This window comes from Pongo abelii, chromosome 20 (genome assembly GCF_028885655.2).
Source record: "Pongo abelii isolate AG06213 chromosome 20, NHGRI_mPonAbe1-v2.0_pri, whole genome shotgun sequence".
NCBI lineage: Eukaryota > Metazoa > Chordata > Mammalia > Primates > Hominidae > Pongo > Pongo abelii.
In genome coordinates this window covers 19,884,819-19,904,013 of record NC_072005.2, presented here as the reverse complement: position 1 = coordinate 19,904,013, position 19,195 = coordinate 19,884,819, and the positions used below count along the sequence as shown (strand labels likewise).

At 57.8% G+C, this 19,195-nt stretch overlaps 1 protein-coding gene across 3 annotated transcripts; it reads left to right on the top strand.

Annotated features, from left to right (window-relative positions):
• Positions 1 to 286: 286 nt before the first annotated feature.
• Positions 287 to 18,795, top strand: ATP13A1 (ATPase 13A1). 3 transcript variants are annotated; one of them, XM_063719394.1, is made up of 26 exons: positions 287 to 907; positions 3,974 to 4,063; positions 4,170 to 4,360; positions 6,547 to 6,619; positions 6,806 to 6,961; positions 7,039 to 7,108; positions 7,189 to 7,295; positions 7,773 to 7,902; positions 8,023 to 8,078; positions 8,290 to 8,416; positions 8,491 to 8,628; positions 8,705 to 8,825; positions 9,246 to 9,403; positions 9,803 to 9,978; positions 10,053 to 10,163; positions 11,227 to 11,352; positions 12,150 to 12,258; positions 14,022 to 14,221; positions 14,299 to 14,395; positions 16,240 to 16,400; positions 16,471 to 16,585; positions 16,673 to 16,869; positions 17,648 to 17,790; positions 18,008 to 18,119; positions 18,203 to 18,346; positions 18,461 to 18,795. In XM_063719394.1, the coding sequence occupies exons 1-26, from the start codon at positions 875 to 877 to the stop codon at positions 18,569 to 18,571; spliced, it is 3,252 nt and encodes a 1,083-aa protein (XP_063575464.1). In that variant the 5' UTR covers positions 287 to 874; the 3' UTR covers positions 18,572 to 18,795. The 3 variants fall into 3 exon arrangements, with proteins under 3 accessions (XP_063575464.1, XP_024092587.1, XP_054394760.1); XM_024236819.3 differs by having other exon boundaries at positions 296 to 717; XM_054538785.2 differs by having other exon boundaries at positions 319 to 717; positions 18,180 to 18,346.
• Positions 18,796 to 19,195: the final 400 nt, after the last annotated feature.

Here is a 19,195-nt window from a genome sequence, read left to right as displayed (position 1 = left end):
GGCTCGCTTTTTTTGGTTCAGGTTGTCATGGTGGCACCCAGCCCGCCTTGCGGGCCTTGTCTTTTCCGGTCTCAGTCCGGCGTGGCAGCGGAGGCAGGCAGCGTTAGGTCTTCCAGTCCCTCTCTGTCATGGCAACGCCCTGCCTCTTCTTCCGGCCACAGCCTGTCATGGCGGCACCCGAAGTAGGCAGAACAGCCCGTTCTGTTGCCCTGGTTCTTCCTAGTCCAGGCTGCCATGGCGGCGCTCAGGGCTTACCGGAAGTAAAACTTCGGAAGTGAGTCGTTCCTCTGCCCGGAAGTGAGCGCGGCGCTAGGAAAGATGGCGGCAGCGGCGGCGGCGGTGGGCAATGCGGTGCCCTGCGGGGTCCGGCCTTGCGGGGCCCGGCCTGACAGGCAGCCCAAGCCCGGGCCGCAGCCGCGCGCGCTCCTTGCCGCCGGGCCGGCGCTCATAGCGAACGGTGACGAGCTGGTCGCTGCCGTGTGGCCGTACCGGCGGTTGGCGCTGCTGCGGCGCCTCACGGTGCTGCCATTCGCCGGGCTGCTCTACCCGGCCTGGTTGGGTGCCGCAGCCGCTGGCTGCTGGGGCTGGGGCAGCAGTTGGGTGCAGATCCCCGAAGCCGCGCTGCTCGTGCTTGCCACCATCTGCCTCGCGCACGCGCTCACTGTCCTCTCGGGGCATTGGTCTGTGCACGCGCATTGCGCGCTCACCTGCACCCCGGTAAGTGTGTACGCGCGAGCCCGACCCCCAGCACGGTCGGGCCTCGCCGTGGGTCCCAGCTGCGGCCTTCCTTTCGGTCACCATCGCGACCTGGGCCACCCATCTGCCTGGCCTGGGTTCCCAGGGGCACCCTCTACACTTTGGCGCAGGCTTAATCATGACCCCGCTGCTGACTTGCTGTGCATGCCTGGTGCGTGTTATTTCCTTTTTCTGAAGTCTTCCCTGTTACGGTCATTTAGATTCAGTAATGTAATACTTGTAAGAGGCTTAGCGCAGGGCCCAGCATACGTCGCCCAGGTCAGGTAGGAGTTGTTAATGGTATTTCCCATATTAGCGACTACTCTTGTTCTGGAAACGGCCCTACCTTTCGTCTCATCTGTCTCCTACCTTGGTTTTCAAAGTGTAAGGCGAGACCACTGGGATAGGTTTCCCCCATCCATGAAGCTTAGTTGGTTCTTAGACTGAACCAAGTCTTGCTGTCCAGTGCTTAGTGGTCTTCTATACTGTGATGGAAAGGAGCATGAAATGCAGTTAATTACAATGTTGAAGAGAGGCAGAGGTGTTTATGAGCGAGTCACTTACACGATGTCTTTCCGCAAAATGAGGGTGGTGATAGTGAGTTCTGCTCGGGATACAACAGCAAGCAAGGTCGCGCTCCTGATCCACAGTTTAGAGTTCTGAGTGACCAAGTGTCATCGGAGGAGTTGGTGACTGTGAGCTTCCCTGGGCCTGAAGCAGTGACTGTGCCATCTCTCTCTGGGCCTGCCTCAGGTGACACCAGCAGGTTTGGAGCCATGGACACTGAGGTATATCAGGAAGCTTCCCCTCTGATCCCAGGAGTGTGTTTGCCTCAAGAAGAGGAAAAGGGAACAGCATCAAAGGCTACAGAAAGACAGAAGCCCCCCACCCTGGCTGGCTCTGAATGTGGGTAGAATCCTCATTCTCCTCTCCTGAGAGACTGAACCTGTTCTGTCCTTCAAAGAGACTTATCTATCCCAGGGGAGGAGCTCAACTTGGTGGCTTTGAGGTAGTGCAATGAAAGACACCATGAGGGACAAAATAAAGGAGGGGTTAAGGGGACTGTGGCACCGCTCAAACTTCAGCTGCCTTTTGACCTGCAGCTAAGCAGCTTAGCTCTTCCTCTCCAGGGATGGAGAAGTGGGAGGAGCTGAACAGCCATCAGCCAGGAGAGGTGGATCTGGGTTTGATTCAGGTCTCAGAAAGGGCCGCTTCTGCTCTCTGAGATTCAGTTTCCCCCTTCTGTAAACTGAGAACCGTAACACCTACTGGGTGCCATCGTGAGAAGTGGAGATGATATCTGCAAAGTGCCCGCCCTGGGGCCATCACGGTGTATAGCCTCTTGTACCTTTCTTCCGTGATGTCACGTTTGTAGTTATGTGATTGTTGTTATTTGCTGCCTGCTTTGGAGGCTCATGAACCACCCGTGCGGTGGCACTTTGTTTCTGCGGGTCATCATTGTGCTCCCCCAATCTCCATGCAGCTCGTCTCCATGCAGCTCGGTCTAGCAGAGCCGCAGAGGGATGGATGTAGTTCATGGGATCCATGGAGCACTGAACGAGCTCCATTCAACATTTCTGTGTCTTAGGTGCTGGGGAAACAGCAGTGAACAAAACAGGCAAATCCCCCTGCCTTTATGGTGTTACTGGGAGGGAGAACTCACAGTCAGCAGTTGATGCTAAAGAGAGATGACATCTAACATCAGGACAGGATGGGACATTGCCAGGAACTTTAGATGGGGCAGCCAGGGAGGGGCTCCTGAGAAGGCGATGTTTCAGCAAAAGCCTGAGGCAGCAAGGGAGCTGTGTGAATGTGTATTCCAGGCAGAGAAAACAGCACATGCCAAGGCCCTTTGCTGAGGCACGGTCGAGCCCCATATGCGTGTGGAGCTGTGGAGTGTAGTAAGCAGGGTTGGTGGAAGAGGCAGAGCTGAGCACGAGGCCAGGGGGCCTGTGATGGGGGCAGGGGCTTGGCTCATGTGAATTGAGGACATACTGAGTGGGTGCCTGGCAGCGTTCTTCCTATTTGAGCTCATGTCACCATCAGCAGAGCAGAGCCCTGGGCATTAGGTGCTGTCTGTGCAGCCAGCTTCCCAGCTTTTTTTGTTGTTTTGTTTTTGTTTTGTTTTTTGGGGCTTTTCTTTTTTTTGCTTTTGAGATGGAGTCTGGCTCTGTTGCCCAGGCTGGAGTGCAGTGGCACAATCTCGGCTCACTGCAACCTCCACCTCCCGGGTTCAAGTGATTGTTCTGCCTCAGCCTCCCGAGTAGCTGAGACTACGGGTGCCTGCCATCATGCCCAGCTAATTTTTATATTTTTAATAGAGACGGGGTTTCACCATATTGGCCAGGCTGGTCTCAAACTCCTGACCTCGTGATCCCCCCTGCCTCGGCCTCCCAAAGTGCTGGGATTACAGGCGTGAGCCACTGCGCCAGCCTTTTTATTGAGACAGAGTCCTGCTCTGTCGCCCAGGCTGGAGTGCAGTGGCGCGATCTCAGCTCACCGCAAGCTCTGCCTCCTGGGTTCACGCCATTCTCCTGCCTCAGCCTCCCAAGTAGCTGGGGCTACAGACGCCTGCCACCACGCCCAGCTAATTTTTTGTATTTTTAGTAGAGATGGGGTTTCACCATGTTAGCCAGGATGGTCTCAATCTCCTGACGTCATGATCCGCCCACCTCGGCCTCCCAAAGTGCTGGGATTACAGGTGCGAGCCACTGCACCTGGCTGGTTTTTTTGTTTTTTTTTTTAATTGAGATAGGATCTTACTCTGTCACCTAGGCTGGAGTGCAGTGTTGCAATCTCAGTTCACTGCAACCTCCGCCTCCCAGTTCAAGGGATTCTCCTGCCTCAGCCTCATAAGTAGCTGGGATTACAGGTGTGCACCACCATGTCCAGCTCATTTTTGTATTTTTAGTTGAGACAGGGTTTCGCCCCATTGGCCAGGCTGATCTCGAATTCCTGACCTCAAGTGATCTGCCAGCCTTGGCCTCCCAAAGTGCTAGGATTATGGGTGTGAGTCACCGCGCCCAGCCTTGTGCTCCCAGCTTTAAGTGTGGCACCAGAGGCACAGCAAGGTGGTCTCCTTTGTCCTGATGACAGACGAGGGAGTGACAGAGCACCAGAGCCCAGTGGCATTTCAGAATATACCCATAGAGGTGCTGCACCCAAAACCTCCCGGGGGGGGTGTTGGAACTGTAGGTTGAGAAGAGCTAAGCCACAATGCTTTCTTTGTCTCTGTCAGGAGTACGACCCCAGCAAAGCGACCTTTGTGAAGGTGGTGCCAACCCCCAACAATGGCTCCACGGAGCTCGTGGCCCTGCACCGCAATGAGGTAGGGACTGCCTGCTGGGCTCCTGGAGGAGGGGCTTGAGTGGGATTCCCAGGCACTGACACCCCAAGGTCAGGGGCCTCTGCGGCAAACACACCTTCTACCACAGGGCGAAGACGGGCTCGAGGTGCTGTCCTTCGAATTCCAGAAGATCAAGTATTCCTACGATGCCCTGGAGAAGAAGCAGTTTCTCCCCGTGGCCTTTCCTGTGGGAAACGCCTTCTCATACTATCAGAGCAACAGAGGCTTCCAGGAAGACTCAGAGATCCGAGCTGCTGAGAAGAAATTTGGGAGCAACAAGTGAGTCCTTGATTTGCCTGTAGCACCTTTGCCTTTCTGTCCTGCTCCCCTCCTGATTCAGGGTGCCTAGGAAGCGGGACAGAGGCATCTGCCCTTTTGTTTGTTTATTTACTATTATTTTATTTTTATTTTATTTTTTATTTTTGAGACTGAGTCTCGCTCTGTCACCCAGGCTGGAGTGCAGTGACGCGGTCTCAGCTCACCCCAACCTCCGCCTCCCCGGTTCAAGCGATTCTCCTGCCTCAGCCTGCCAAGTAGCTGGGAATATAGGCTCCGCCGACCACACTTGGCTAATTTTTGTATTTTTAGTAGAGACGGGGGTTTCACCATGTTGGCCAGGCTGGTCTTGAACTCCTGACCTCAGGTGATCCTCCCATGTTGGCCTCCCAAAGTGCTGGGATTACAGGCGTGAGCCACCACACCTGGCCAAATCTGCCCTATTTTAGCCAAATGTCCCAGGTGACTGTGATGCCGTTTGAGCAACATGCTCTAAGTCCAGTCTCCCCTGAACTTGCCTGCTGGCAGGAACCCCAGAGGGTCTGCAGCTGGAAGCCCGTGCTCTGGGGTGTGAGACCTTGAGTGTAAGGTTCTTCACAGAAGTCTAGCCTGTGGCCCCTCCTCAGCAACAGCTTCATTTTAAATTCTTTTAAAATGTTTGTTTATTTGTGTAGAGATGGGGTCTTGCCATGTTGCCCAGGCTTGTCTCAAACTCCTGGCCTCAAGCAGTCCTCCTAAATCAACATCGCAAAGTGCTGGGATTACAGGCATGAGTCACTGCACCCAACCTAAACATTTCAGTCCTCACTGTTTCGAGTCTACGCATCTCAGTGCTTCAGGAATGGTGATGAAGACAGTGACCATGTCTGCCCTTTTGTACTGAGCACAATGGCCAATGTGTGGTGCACACCCTCTGCCTTCATCTTCACCAAAACTGCAAATGCTGACATGTGGCTGGGAGCCGGAGAACTGGGCTCCAAACCCCGTCATGGCCTTGTTACAATGGTCCTCAACCTGGAAACCCACAGAACACCTAGGGAGCTCTTTCCTGACTTAATCACTGTTCAGAGATTACAAATATGTTGACTTCAACTATCAATCTAATACAAGGATTTATAAGAAACATTCAGCGACTTCCCCTACCCCAAGGTTGGCCAGTCACATTAATGGCTTGTGGCAACTACGTTGCCTTTCATGCTGTTCTTACTCACGCAAAGGTACCCAGCAAGATACAAGGGAAGGGCTTATTGTTTGATAGCAGCGGGGTTGCTCTTTGGTTTCCTCTTCTCACATCCCATACATAAGACGTCCATGCAGTTAAAGGGCAGAGCGAGAATGACCCTCATTGACGTGACTGATGCCCTGATCAGATTGGACCATGGCACAGAGTACTGCAGAACACACCCTTAGGCCCGAGTCCTTGAATTCTCGAGCTTTGTTTTTTTTTTTTGGAGACAGGGTCTCACTCTGTTACCCAGGCTGGAGTGCAGTGGCGTGATCATGGCTCACTGCAGCCTAGAACTCCTGGGCTCAAGCATTCGTCCTGCCTCAGCCTCCCAAATAGCTGGGACCACAGGCACACACCACCACCCCCCAATAATTTTTAAATTTTTTGTAAAGAGAAGGTCTCGCTGTGTTGCCCAGGCTAGTCTCTGACTCCTGGGCTCAAGCACTTCTCCTGCCTCGGCCTCCCAAAGTGCTGGGATTACAGGCGTGAACCACCCTACTCGATCCATTCTGGGGCTTTAATTCAGGAATCGTAGAAAATCTCAGCTTTGGTGGGGCTGGGTCTCAGTGTCTTCTGCTGTCTGTAGCTTCAGGGCCTCCATCCTTCAATCAGAGGCTCCTTCTCTACTTGCTGCGTCACTCGACCAGATGATGGGCTCTCGTCTGACACCAGCCCCAGGCTGCCGGGAAGAGCATATTGCAGATTTGGGAGCTTCATCTGTTTTATGCAGAGCCGAGGGCTGTGGGTGGGCAGCGTGTCTACCCCAGGCGCAGCCAGGATGAGGGAGAGCCACTGTCAAATGGATCCTCCTATCTGGAAGCTCGCCAGGGCTCCCGACACCCACATATGACTCTTGGTTTCTTGAGAGCAGCCTGCCATGCTCAGGTTGGAGGGGTCAGGTGGAGACTCCATACCCCAGAGGCCTTGCCCTGGGAACAGGATGGGGCCTGGTCTCTTGCAGGGCCGAGATGGTGGTACCTGACTTCTCGGAGCTTTTCAAGGAGAGAGCCACAGCCCCCTTCTTTGTATTTCAGGTAAGGCAGCAGCTCTGGCCCATCTCCCCATTTCTTCCCTTGGGGCTTTCCTAGCCAGATCAAGCCTGCCCACCACTTCTAAACCTGGAAGCCTCTCCCCATCCTCACGTGTCAGATCCAGTGGGTGGAAGGGGCTCATGGGAACAGGGCGGGTAGGGCAAGGACAGACGGGCTGGCATCCCACAGGTGTTCTGTGTGGGGCTCTGGTGCCTGGATGAGTACTGGTACTACAGCGTCTTCACGCTATCCATGCTGGTGGCGTTCGAGGCCTCGCTGGTGCAGCAGCAGATGCGGAACATGTCGGAGATCCGGAAGATGGGCAACAAGCCCCACATGATCCAGGTGTGGCTGCCGGGGAGACCCAGGTGGGGGTTGCGGCACAGGTGCAGCTTCTGTGCTGACACCCGTGCCCCACCCAGGTCTACCGAAGCCGCAAGTGGAGGCCCGTTGCCAGTGATGAGATCGTACCGGGGGACATCGTCTCCATCGGTGAGGCCGGGTTCCGCTCAGTCCCAGTGGGAGCCCCAGCCTCAGGGCCTCTGGCCAACCCTCCTGCCTCTGCCCTGCAGGCCGCTCCCCACAGGAGAACCTGGTGCCGTGTGACGTGCTTCTGCTGCGAGGCCGCTGCATCGTAGACGAGGCCATGCTCACAGGGGAGTCTGTGCCACAGATGAAGGTACTTGGTGGAGGATGGGGATCCTCAAGCTGTTCAGGAGGAAACAGGCCAGGAGGTGGAGGCCCAGGGGGTGGCGGGGATCCCCCTCAGGCACAGGCGGAGGAGGCAGTGTGGGCACAGATGAGCTCTGTGGACTGGGGAGCCGGGTGGTGGGGGCGAGGAAGGAGGTGAGAGAGCCAAGGGCATCCAGGGTACATTGGTGCCCTGGGATGTCAGACCAAGGTGGACTGGGAGCAGCCCAGAGTGGGTGAGTCCCGGACGAGGCCAAGTGCAGGCCCCAGAGAGCAGGCACTGTGAGTGCAATGGGGAGAAGACAGGACAGGGTGAGGGTGAGGACCCGGGAACTGGGTGGGATGTGCTGGTCGGGTGGGGAGCCCCCTGGCTCATTCCAGCCTCGAGGTCCAGCTGTCCAGGAACTCAGATGGAGAAGGAAGCAAGGTAGGCCTGGCCATCCAGATTCACGATCTTCCTCCCCAGGAGCCCATCGAAGACCTCAACCCAGACCGGGTGCTGGACCTCCAGGCTGACTCCCGGCTACACGTCATCTTCGGGGGCACCAAAGTGGTGCAGCACATCCCCCCACAGAAAGCCACCACAGGCCTGAAGCGTAGGTGCCTCATGGGCGTCTGGGGGTATCTGGGTTTCCACCCCCTTTGCCCATCTGCTTGATCATGAGGGAGTCAGGACGAGGAGACAGGCATGACAGTGACTCTGCTTCTCTCCCCAGCGGTTGACAGCGGGTGTGTGGCCTACGTCCTGCGGACTGGATTCAACACATCCCAGGTGCAGGGCCAGGTCTGGGGAGGGCGGGCCCCAGGGCAAGGTATCAGCCCTTTCCAACCCCAGAACATCTGCCCCACGGGCTGACTCTGGCAGCACGGCCCTGGACCTGGGCCAGGGTGCAGAGGCTACCCCAAGACCAGGCCCACGCACTCAGGCCTGAGCTGCTGGAGGGAGTCCACACAGCAGAAAGGCTGTCCCTCCATTCTTCCAGGGCAAGCTGCTGCGCACCATCCTCTTCGGGGTCAAGAGGGTGACTGCGAACAACCTGGAGACCTTCATCTTCATCCTCTTCCTCCTGGTGTTTGCCATCGCTGCAGCCGCCTATGTATGGATTGAAGGTAAACGCCACGGCCTCTGTGGTCCCCTGCGCCCGCCCTCCGAGGCTCCAGGCTGGCAGGCCCTGTCTCCACAGGTACCAAGGACCCCAGCCGGAACCGCTACAAGCTGTTTCTGGAGTGCACCCTGATCCTCACCTCGGTCGTGCCTCCTGAGCTGCCCATCGAGCTGTCCCTGGCCGTCAACACCTCCCTCATTGCCCTGGCCAAGCTCTGTGAGTGTGTCAAATGGGGTAGGGTGCCAAGTGGGCTGGGGCCAAGCAGGACCCCTGACCTCACTCCCGCCCCTAGACATGTACTGCACAGAGCCCTTCCGGATCCCCTTTGCTGGCAAGGTCGAGGTGTGCTGCTTTGACAAGACGGGGACCTTGACCAGTGACAGCCTGGTGGTGCGCGGTGTGGCCGGGCTGAGGTAAGCGTCAGGGGCCCTGCAGCAAAGGTCACCCAGATGGGGTTTCTGGGAAGTCGAGAGACAGGTGGCCCATCCACCCCAAGCCCTTGCAGTGAGGGCCCGTCAGAGGCCCTGCCTCAGGAGTTCATTTCCAGGGGCTCCCCACAAAGTCCTGGGTGTCAGCCATGGTAGCGGCACAGGGGCTCAGCTCAGGCCTGGAACATCACACACCAGCCATGAGACCACATGACCCCCAGGCACAATGCCTGGCTTCTGGGGGCATCTGTGAAGCAGGTGCGGGTCTCACAAAGACCCAGTTGGCGCCCAAGCCCCCCAGTGACAGGCACAGAATGAATGGCCTCGGAGGTCTTTCCGCTGGTGGAGATGCAGCTTCGCCCTACCCGCCTGCACTCTGTAACCAGCTGTTCCCCGACCTTGCAGAGACGGGAAGGAGGTGACCCCAGTGTCCAGCATCCCTGTAGAAACACACCGGGCCCTGGCCTCGTGCCACTCGCTCATGCAGCTGGACGACGGCACCCTCGTGGGTGATCCTCTAGAGAAGGCCATGCTGACGGCCGTGGACTGGACGCTGACCAAAGGTGAGGGGCTGGGTCCTCAGGCCCAGCAAGGGGGAACCATTGGCTCTCACAGCCCTAGGCAGGTGGGCTGCACCCCTCAGAGGATCTTGGGGACAGGCAGGCCTACAGCTCTGATGCTCCCCGAGGTGGGTGGCCAGAGGCTCACTTTAGACCCAGGACAGGCCACGTCCTTAGGTGTTCCTCTGGGTTGGAATCTGCCCTGCCCTGGCCGAAGCCACAGTGCCAGGGTCCTCCAAGCCCAGGTCTTCCAGCTCTGGACCAACCCCTGCTGTAGCCCAGAGCCCCCGATCAGGCCCTGGGGGAGGCAGGGGGGAGGTGGGGGAGGCCGGGGTGAGAGGTGGGGGCTTGGCTGCCTCTTTGGAGCAAAGCCCCTCAGGACTCGTACTTATTTGTTTCCAGATGAGAAAGTATTCCCCCGAAGTATTAAAACTCAGGGGCTGAAAATTCACCAGCGCTTTCATTTTGCCAGTGCCCTGAAGCGAATGTCCGTGCTTGCCTCGTATGAGAAGCTGGGCTCCACCGACCTCTGCTACATCGCGGCCGTGAAGGGGGCCCCCGAAACCCTGCACTCCATGGTGAGCTGGCCCCAGCCTGGGGCAAGGGGTAGGGGTGCGGGGCAGCCCGTGACATCCCCCTGCATTCCCTGCAGTTCTCCCAGTGCCCGCCCGACTACCACCACATCCACACCGAGATCTCCCGGGAAGGAGCCCGCGTCCTTGCGCTGGGGTACAAGGAGCTGGGACACCTCACTCACCAGCAGGTACGGGCCCAGGCTCCCCCCGCCTTCACCATGTGCCTGGCCCGTCAGCTCCTCCCTGAGTCACCTCCTGTGTCCCACAGTGCCAGGTTGAATGGTTGTGATTTTGTCCTCCTTGCCCCGCCTCCAGCTTCTACCTTTGGAGACTCCAAATGGCACTCAGTCTGTCCGCTGCTGTGGGGACCCATCCAGTCCTGGCTCATGCAGAGCACACGCAGGGCTTACCTGCCCCAGTCCTGGTGTGTCCCTAGCTCTACTCTTCTGCCCTGGTCTTGGGCAGGGCTTGGTGGCATCCTCAGCCCTCTCACCCATCCACCCTCCACAAAGCCCACCTTCCGCCTCCACCACCGGCACATCTGCCGCTTGGCTTCTTCCTGGGCTCTCGTTCGTTCTGCTTGCACCCTACAGCTGCGGATCCTTCCAGAATTTAGCCTCAGGTTGCAGTGCTGTGTGCAGAGCCCAGGCCACAGCTCACAGCCTGCGTGCTCTGCCCTGTTCCTGCACCTGGAGCCCCCTTCCCAGTGACACAGGTCCTCATCACCTTCATAGTGACCACTTCTGAGGCCTTTCCACCCTCTCTGGATTCCGTTCTCACCTCCTCTCTCGTGGCACTCAGCACTCCGATTTCTGTGACTTTCTTGATCATGCGTCTCCCCTGGTGCAGTGTGAGCTCCCTAAGGCCAGGGGTCTGTGCCCAGTCTCTGGTATGTGGTGGAGCCCCAGTGAGTAAGAGTTCATGGCTAAACTCCAGCATTATCGGGAGAGTCCCCACTTCATTGACTCAGAAGCTGAGCCACAAGGGACTCTGTGATGTGCCCATGTCTGCAAGCAGGACATAGAGCCACATTCAGGGGACCCAGACCACCCGGTCACTGCCAGATCCCACCCCTCGAGCGTGCCTGGTACCCTCCTGGCATTTCTCCCCTCCCAACCCTCGCATGTGCCCACTACGGGAACAGGGCCTTCCATCGTCCCCCTGGCCCCCAGCGCATGGTCAGAGCTGAGGAAATGCAGAGTGTGGGCAGAGGGAGGGACAGATGGTGAGGGTGCCCCTGTCTATCCACAGGCCCGGGAGGTCAAGCGGGAGGCCCTGGAGTGCAGCCTCAAGTTCGTCGGCTTCATTGTGGTCTCCTGCCCGCTCAAGGCCGACTCCAAGGCCGTGATCCGGGAGATCCAGAATGCGTCCCACCGGGTATGGGACGGTGCTCAGCTCCACCCTCTGCATGGGAAATAGAGGCGAGGAGATGACAATTACAGCTTCGTGGTTGGGGTGGGCACCCAGGTCTCACAGGCTGCATGTTTTGGCTGAGCAAGATCATAGCTCAGGTGCTAACGTTGCCGCTGGCCCAAGAACACTTTGGGACCCGCCTGTGCTGGCTCCTCTCACCTCCACAGACCACTCCCTTCACCCCCCGCATCATGGAAAGATAGGGGCGCTTCTCTCCACTTCCCCGATCCACCGCCATCCTGGAGAGAAGGAAGCTGAGGCTGGGGAGTTGGGTGGGGGGCACTGTCTGCCTGTCCTGGTGGCTTCTGGTGGCTTGTGTTTTCTATTTTGGGACTTAGGGTGTCTTTTAGGGTATAAGGGGTGAGTGAACCGTCTCAGAGGATGATGGCTCTGGGTCAGATGGGTGATGTGATTAGTCCCCACCAAGCCCAGAGGTCATGGTCCCATCCTCCTCTTTGCTGAAATATTACCCCCATGGGCAGCTACCAAGCCAAGAGGGTCCACCTCAGGGGCAGGTTGTTCATTTGTATTGCAAATCCAAGCTAAGGGTGTCTTCAGAAGCACACACATACACGTGTCATTTGTGTAAAATGACCTGGGTGGGGGTGGATTGTGGCCCTTGGAAGCCCATTCAGCATCTCGGTTAGAGGCCCAGGATCTCCCACTGTGGCCTGCCTTAGAAGGAGACTTGGCAGCCTTGTCTCTGGCCTAGAGCTTGGCCCCAGGGTGCCCTGCTGAGCCTCTGCCCCTCTTTCCCCAAGGTGGTCATGATCACGGGAGACAACCCGCTCACTGCATGCCACGTGGCCCAGGAGCTGCACTTCATTGAAAAGGCCCACACGCTGATCCTGCAGCCTCCCTCTGAGAAAGGTGAGGCCCTAGCCCGGCCCACAGTGGGGAAGGGGGACCCTGAGTCCAAGAACAGCTCCCATCGCAACAGCCCACCTGTGTGCCAGGCCTCAGCAGCAGAGTGTCTTCAAATGCCTGGCACCACGTTGGCACCACTAATCACAGCCCTGGCCCACTGGGCACCTCGGACAGCATGTGAGCGTTCACTGGGTCACAGGTCCCAGGATGTGCGGCATGTAGGTGTTTATTTACCATAATTAGGCGATAGTCTGACTGCCAGCTCGGGTTTCCTGTGCACTCATGGGCAGATACTGCTCCTACCACGCTTACTCCCCATCCTCAGCGTCATCCTCATTTCACACCCTCTTTGGCCTGGCAAGCTGCCCATGTACCGAGTGCTCCCTTCCCGAGCACAGGGACTGCTGGCATCCTCAGCCACAGTTGATGGCACAGTTTGCCCAGTGCTCAGCCTGACCAGACCCCAGGCGGAGCACTCTATGCGTGGTACTGCGTTGGTTCCTCCACCCCATCCTGCACCACAGTGGGTGGCTTGCCTTCCCCACACCACAGAGGAGGAAGCTGGCTGGGTCAGCTCTCGGGGCCCCTGCTTTGTAGAGAAGGGACAGAGGCTCAGAAGTGAACCCACTTGCCCAGGTCACTTGATGTCCCCATGGCTAAGGATTGGAATCCAGACAGCCTGACTCTAGAGCTCAAGGCTCCAACCTCTCCCCGGTGACCTCTTTGAGCAATGCCCTGGATTCAGATTGATGAAGAGGCAGACATAGAGACCCAGCCCCTCCCAGCTAGAGGTGTGGGGCTTACCAGATACCTGCCCCAGGGCTAGAGGTGAAGCCCCCGTGGGCACATGCAGTTCAGGAACTGCATGAGTGTTGACAGGGCCCTAAGAAGAACCACATGGAGCAGTGTTGCCACAGGGCTGCTGGCAGCAAACATTCACAGGTCTGGGCCAGAGCAGCTTCCAGAACCTCCAGGCCACCTCTCAGAGGACTTGGTCCCTGCCCTCCCTCTGTTCTGTTGGTCCCAGGCCTCCCCCTGTCCCAGCCCCAGCTACCGGGGTCTTCCAGGGCCTGGGGATTGTGGGCAGGTGGCATGGAGCAGATGAACAGGACTGTTGACAAGCGAAGCTGGTCTAGCAACAGCTGCAGCACAAGCCAGGTGGAGGTGTGCTGCCCTTCAGCTTGAGATGGTCCAGGGTGAGCAGGCCAGTGCCAGGAGGGCTGGTGGGCCGCCCTTGGCCATCCTCAGCGCCCAGCATCCAACCCAGGGCCAGCCAGCAAGAAAGGGGGGAAGTGGAGCAAGAAGACGTTGAGAACTCAGGGGTCCTGTCAGAGTGGGGAGGGGGTCCAGCCCTGAGAAAACAGGATTTCAGAGAGGCCAAGGGCGCAGGGATAAATGAGGTGAGGGCCTGGTGTGGGGTTTCCCAAGGAGAGTGCAATAGCCTCCTTCTGTGTGTTTCAGGTTGGGGGGCCTTGCATGAGGTGGGGGCATGGCTTAGCTGGGGTCAGACTGCCTAGGTTCTAATCTGGCTGTGTCCCATGCTCTCAGGCAAGTAGCTCAGGCCCCAGGCTCTTGGTTCCACCCTGCACACCTGAGGGACATTCTTTCTGGAGTCCCCAGAGAAGGGCTGGGGGTCACCTGGGTGGGTAGGGAGGTGCGGGCTCCAGAGAGGAGAGACTGGCCAGTGCTGGGGTCCGAGTGGAGGGAGGGTGCTTCTGAGCCCGGGCAGCCAATCCCCCAGCCCTAACCCTAGGTGCTGCCCGCAGGCCGGCAGTGCAAGTGGCGCTCCATTGACGGCAGCATCGTGCTGCCCCTGGCCCGGGGTTCCCCAAAGGCACTGGCCCTGGAGTACGCACTGTGCCTCACAGGCGACGGCTTGGCCCACCTGCAGGCCACCGACCCCCAGCAGCTGCTCCGTCTCATCCCCCACGTGCAGGTGTTTGCCCGTGTGGCCCCCAAGCAGAAGGTATGTGCACAGCCCTAGGGGTCAGGGGTACAGACGTAGGCACGCAGCCCCTGCTCAGCCTGTCTCCGCCCACACAGGAGTTTGTCATCACCAGCCTGAAGGAGCTGGGCTACGTGACCCTCATGTGTGGGGATGGCACCAACGACGTGGGCGCCCTGAAGCACGCTGATGTGGGTGAGTGCTGTGGGCTAGGGTGGTTCCTTTGTGGACGAGGTGTTGAGGACATGTCACTGAGCTAGAAAGACAGACCCGGCCCTTGGTGACAGCCATGGGGGCACTAATTCCTGTGAGGAAGCATGCAGGGGATGGGAGGGGGTGGCAAGGTCAGGGGCTTCGAGGGCAGGAAGGGATGTGAATATCCCAGGAACAGAGCAGGGTGGAGGCCAGAGGCCAGGAGAGAGGCAACAAGTTGGGAGAGTGACTCAGAAAACCCAGAGCTGAAGCCATGAAGATGGTTCATAGCCCCAGATCTCTGTCAAAAGCACACAGATGGCTGAGCACTGTGGCTCCTGCCTGGAATCCCAGTGCTTTGGGAGGCTGAGGCGGGAGGATCACTTGAGTCTGGGAGTTCAAGGCAGTGGTGTGATCCACTCTAATCTAAGTGACAGTGCAAGACCCTGTCTTTTTTTTTTTTTTTTTTTTTTTTTATGACGGAGCCTTGCTCTGTCGCCCAGGCTGGAGTACAGTGGCGCGATCTGGGCTCACTGCAACCTCCACCTCCTGGGTTCAAGCGATTCTCCTGCCTCAGCCTCCCAAATAGCTGGGATTACAGGCACGTGCCACCATGCCCGGCTAACTTTTGTATTTTTAGTAGAGATGGGGTTTCACCATGTTGGCCAGGATGGTCTCCAACTCCTGACCTCAAGTGATCCACCCGCCTTGGCCTCCCAAAGTGCTAGGATTACAGGTGTGAACCACTGCATGCCGCCGAACCCTTTTTTTTTTTTTTTAATTTATTTATTTTTTTAATTGAGACAGAGTTTCTCTCTTGTTGCCCAGGCTGGAGTGCAATAGCACGGTCTCAGCTCACTGCAACTTCTACTTCCCGGGTTCAAGCAATTCTCCTCCTTCAGCCTCCCAAGTAGCTAGGATTACAGGCACCAGCCACCATGCCCATCTAATTTTTGTATTTTTAGTAGAGACAGGGTTTCACCATGTTGGCCAGGCTGGTCTCAAACTCCTGACTTCAGGTGATGCGCCTGCATTGGCCTCCCAAAGTGCTGGGATTACAGGCGTGAGCCACCTCACCTGGCCTTTTTTTTCTTTTTTTTTTTTTTTGGCAAGAACACAGGTGTTAAATTGAACTTTAAAGATCAATCTTACATTGTTTTTTTTTGCTTTTCCAATATTTATCTGCTTTTATCTACTAAAGCATTTATTGAGTGTTGTTTGCCTCCTAGAATCATGCTCCTTGGCTGTTTCTTTTGAAATCAGTTTAGGTTTTTTTGTTTTGTTTTTGTTTTGAGACTGTCTCGCTCTGTCGCCCAGGCTGGAGTGCGGTGGTGTGATCTCATCTCACTGCAACCTCCGCCTCCCGGATTCAAGCGATTCTCCTGCCTCAGCCTCCTGAGTAGCTGGAATTACAGGCACATACCACCACCCCTGGCTAATTTTTGTATTTTTAGTAGAGATGGGGTTTCACCATATCAGCCAGGCTGGTCTCAAACTCCTGACCTCAGGTGATCCGCCCACCTCAGCCTCCCAAAGTGCTGAGATAACAGGTGTGAGCCACTGCGCTCGGCCAAAATGAGTTTAGTTTTGACCCATCTCTTGTTGTGTGTTTTTTCATTGCATTTGTTTTGGCGGTTTGTTGTTGGTGGTTTGTTTTCTTAAAGTAGTTTGTAGAAAGCAACACGGGCACTCTCAGGTCTCCTTAGGGTGTCAGGTGAAATGGGGAAGTCTGGGAACTGTCCTCACGGGAGCCAGTTGGGGAACTTCAGGACCAGTGGCTCTGAAGCCAGCAATCTTCCCCTCCGTGGAGCCCGCTCCTCCGGGTCTGACACCCTCCTGCCCCCCAGGTGTGGCGCTCTTGGCCAACGCCCCTGAGCGGGTTGTTGATCGGCGACGGCGGCCCCGGGACAGCCCAACCCTGAGCAACAGTGGCATCAGAGCCACCTCCAGGACAGCCAAGCAGCGGTCGGGGCTCCCTCCCTCTGAGGAGCAGCCAACCTCCCAGAGGGTGAGTCCCAAGAGGGGAGGTGCTGCACCCCATCCTGGCCAGGGCTGACAGCCTGCTGCCTACCCTGCAGGACCGCCTGAGCCAGGTGCTGCGAGACCTCGAGGACGAGAGCACGCCCATTGTGAAACTGGGGGATGCCAGCATCGCAGCACCCTTCACCTCCAAGCTCTCGTCCATCCAGTGCAGTGAGTTGCCTGCCCCCGCTCCCCCTCCCTTCGTTCCCCCTTGGCACCCCTACCCACACCCACACCTGCCTCCCCACCACCCTGCAGTCTGCCACGTGATCAAGCAGGGCCGCTGCACGCTGGTGACCACGCTACAGATGTTCAAGATCCTGGCGCTCAATGCCCTCATCCTGGCCTACAGCCAGAGCGTCCTCTACCTGGAGGGGGTCAAGTTCAGTGACTTCCAGGCCACCCTACAGGGGCTGCTGCTGGCCGGCTGCTTCCTCTTCATCTCCCGTTCCAAGGTGGGCCCCAGAGGTGCTGGAAGGCCAGGGATGCATGGGCCTGCCAGGGCCAGGCTGATATAGGCACGGGAATTGTCATCCCCAAGTTACAGGACCCAGGGCCCCAGAGGTGGGGGCTGTAGCTGGGATGGCTCAGGAAATGCCGGCAGGGCAGTTGCGGACTGAGGCTCCCAGACCCCTCCAGGTGGCACAGCTTGGGGTCCACACCTGTCCACAGGCAGGGGTTCCAGGAGTGGGCCTCACAGAGCCCCACAAGCAAGGAACAATCATCAAGAGGGTAAAAAAACAACTAAGTGGGTCATAGGCTACACAGGACAGGCTAGTGGACAGCTGGGGAGGCCTGTGTGACACCGACACTCAGGCCAAGGCGTAAAGAACCAGGGGAGCCAGCGGCCGGGAACTGGACGCAAAGGCCCCAAACAGGCGTGGGCTGACGCAGGGAGGCCCCAGTGGCTGGAGGGGGTGGGAGATTGGCTGGGCGGGACTGTGCCTGTCCCGTGGGCTCCAGGAAGGGCAGGATCTGCTTCATGATTCTCAGGCCCCTGTGGCTGCCACGGGGAGCCTGGATGGCAGAGCCAGGGCCAGGGAGGCAGCCCTGGGCTCAGGGGTGAGAGGCAGGTAGGGCTCCGGGGACTGGTGCCGACTCATGGAATCCCCCAGGATTTGGTGGTGGCTCTACACAAGGTCTCCCGGGAGGCAGATGTTACTGCCTGCTGTGTGGGCAGGGTGGCCCCGAGTGAGCCAGATCCTGACTCCCCCACCCGCCTTGCTGCTGCAGCCCCTCAAGACCCTCTCCCGAGAACGGCCCCTGCCCAACATCTTCAACCTGTACACCATCCTCACTGTCATGCTCCAGTTCTTTGTGCACTTCCTGAGCCTTGTCTACCTGTACCGTGAGGCCCAGGCCCGGAGCCCCGAGAAGTAAGTGCTGCCTTGGAGGAGGTGATGTCCCTGCAGCTGAGAGTAGCAGGATGACGACTCCACAGACATCAGCAGGAGAGCCTGGGGGTTGTCCAGGGTGTCCAGGGAGGGGCACTAGGCCAGGCAGAGCCCTAGCTCTGCCAGGGCAGCAGGAAGCCACAGAGTGTGTGTGAGCCGGAGCAGGAGAGGGGGCCCTGACTCCCATGTGTCCTTGCAGGCAGGAGCAGTTCGTGGACTTGTACAAGGAGTTTGAGCCAAGCCTGGTCAACAGCACCGTCTACATCATGGCCATGGCCATGCAGATGGCCACCTTCGCCATCAACTACAAAGTAAGGCCTGGGACCCGCCTGAACATCCCCTGTCTGCCCACCCAGCCCCACCCCATGTAGCCATCTGTCCCTCATCCCCACAGGGCCCGCCCTTCATGGAGAGCCTGCCCGAGAACAAGCCCCTGGTGTGGAGTCTGGCAGTTTCACTCCTGGCCATCATTGGCCTGCTCCTCGGCTCCTCGCCCGACTTCAACAGCCAGTTTGGCCTCGTGGACATCCCTGTGGAGGTCAGTGGCCTTGTGGAGGTGACCCTGGGGCTCAGCTTGATGGGTCCCTCCTATGGCGGTGACCCTGGGCTGGGCTGCAGGTCTCCAGCTCACCATCCCTCCCTGCCCCGACAGTTCAAGCTGGTCATCGCCCAGGTCCTGCTCCTGGACTTCTGCCTGGCGCTCCTGGCCGACCGCGTCCTGCAGTTCTTCCTGGGGACCCCGAAGCTGAAAGTGCCTTCCTGAGATGGCAGTGCTGGTACCCACTGCCCACCCTGGCTGCCGCTGGGCGGGAACCCCACCAGGGCCCCGGGAGGGAACCCTGCCCCCAACCCCCCACAGCAAGGCTGTACAGTCTCGCCCTTGGAAGACTGAGCTGGGACCCCCACAGCCATCCGCTGGCTTGGCCAGCAGAACCAGCCCCAAGCCAGCACCTTTGGTAAATAAAGCAGCATCTGAGATTTTAAAAAGCCCTGCCTCCACCTCGTCTGCGCCACACGGTGTTTGCTGGGGGCTCAGGGACAGAGGGTCACTGAGGAAGGTCCCAGCACCCTCCCCACAGGCCGTGTGATGTTGGTGAAACCCTCCAGCACTTTCAGCACTTGAACATGGACTTGTCCCTGCCCAGAGAATTCAGTGCATATTTTCTAGTTTAACAAGCACCCCCATATTTCTAAGGTCTGTTTCACATTTTAACAACTCAGGTGCTGAGAGAAGCCTTAGGATGTGTAGTATTTTTTTCTTTCCCATAATACATAACAGCATGCCTTCCTCTCGGGTGGTGTCTGAGACTTGAGGAATATGATCTGCATCATTACGAGTATTAACTCTGTCTGGTGGCTCAAGCCTGTAATCCCAGCACTTTGGGAG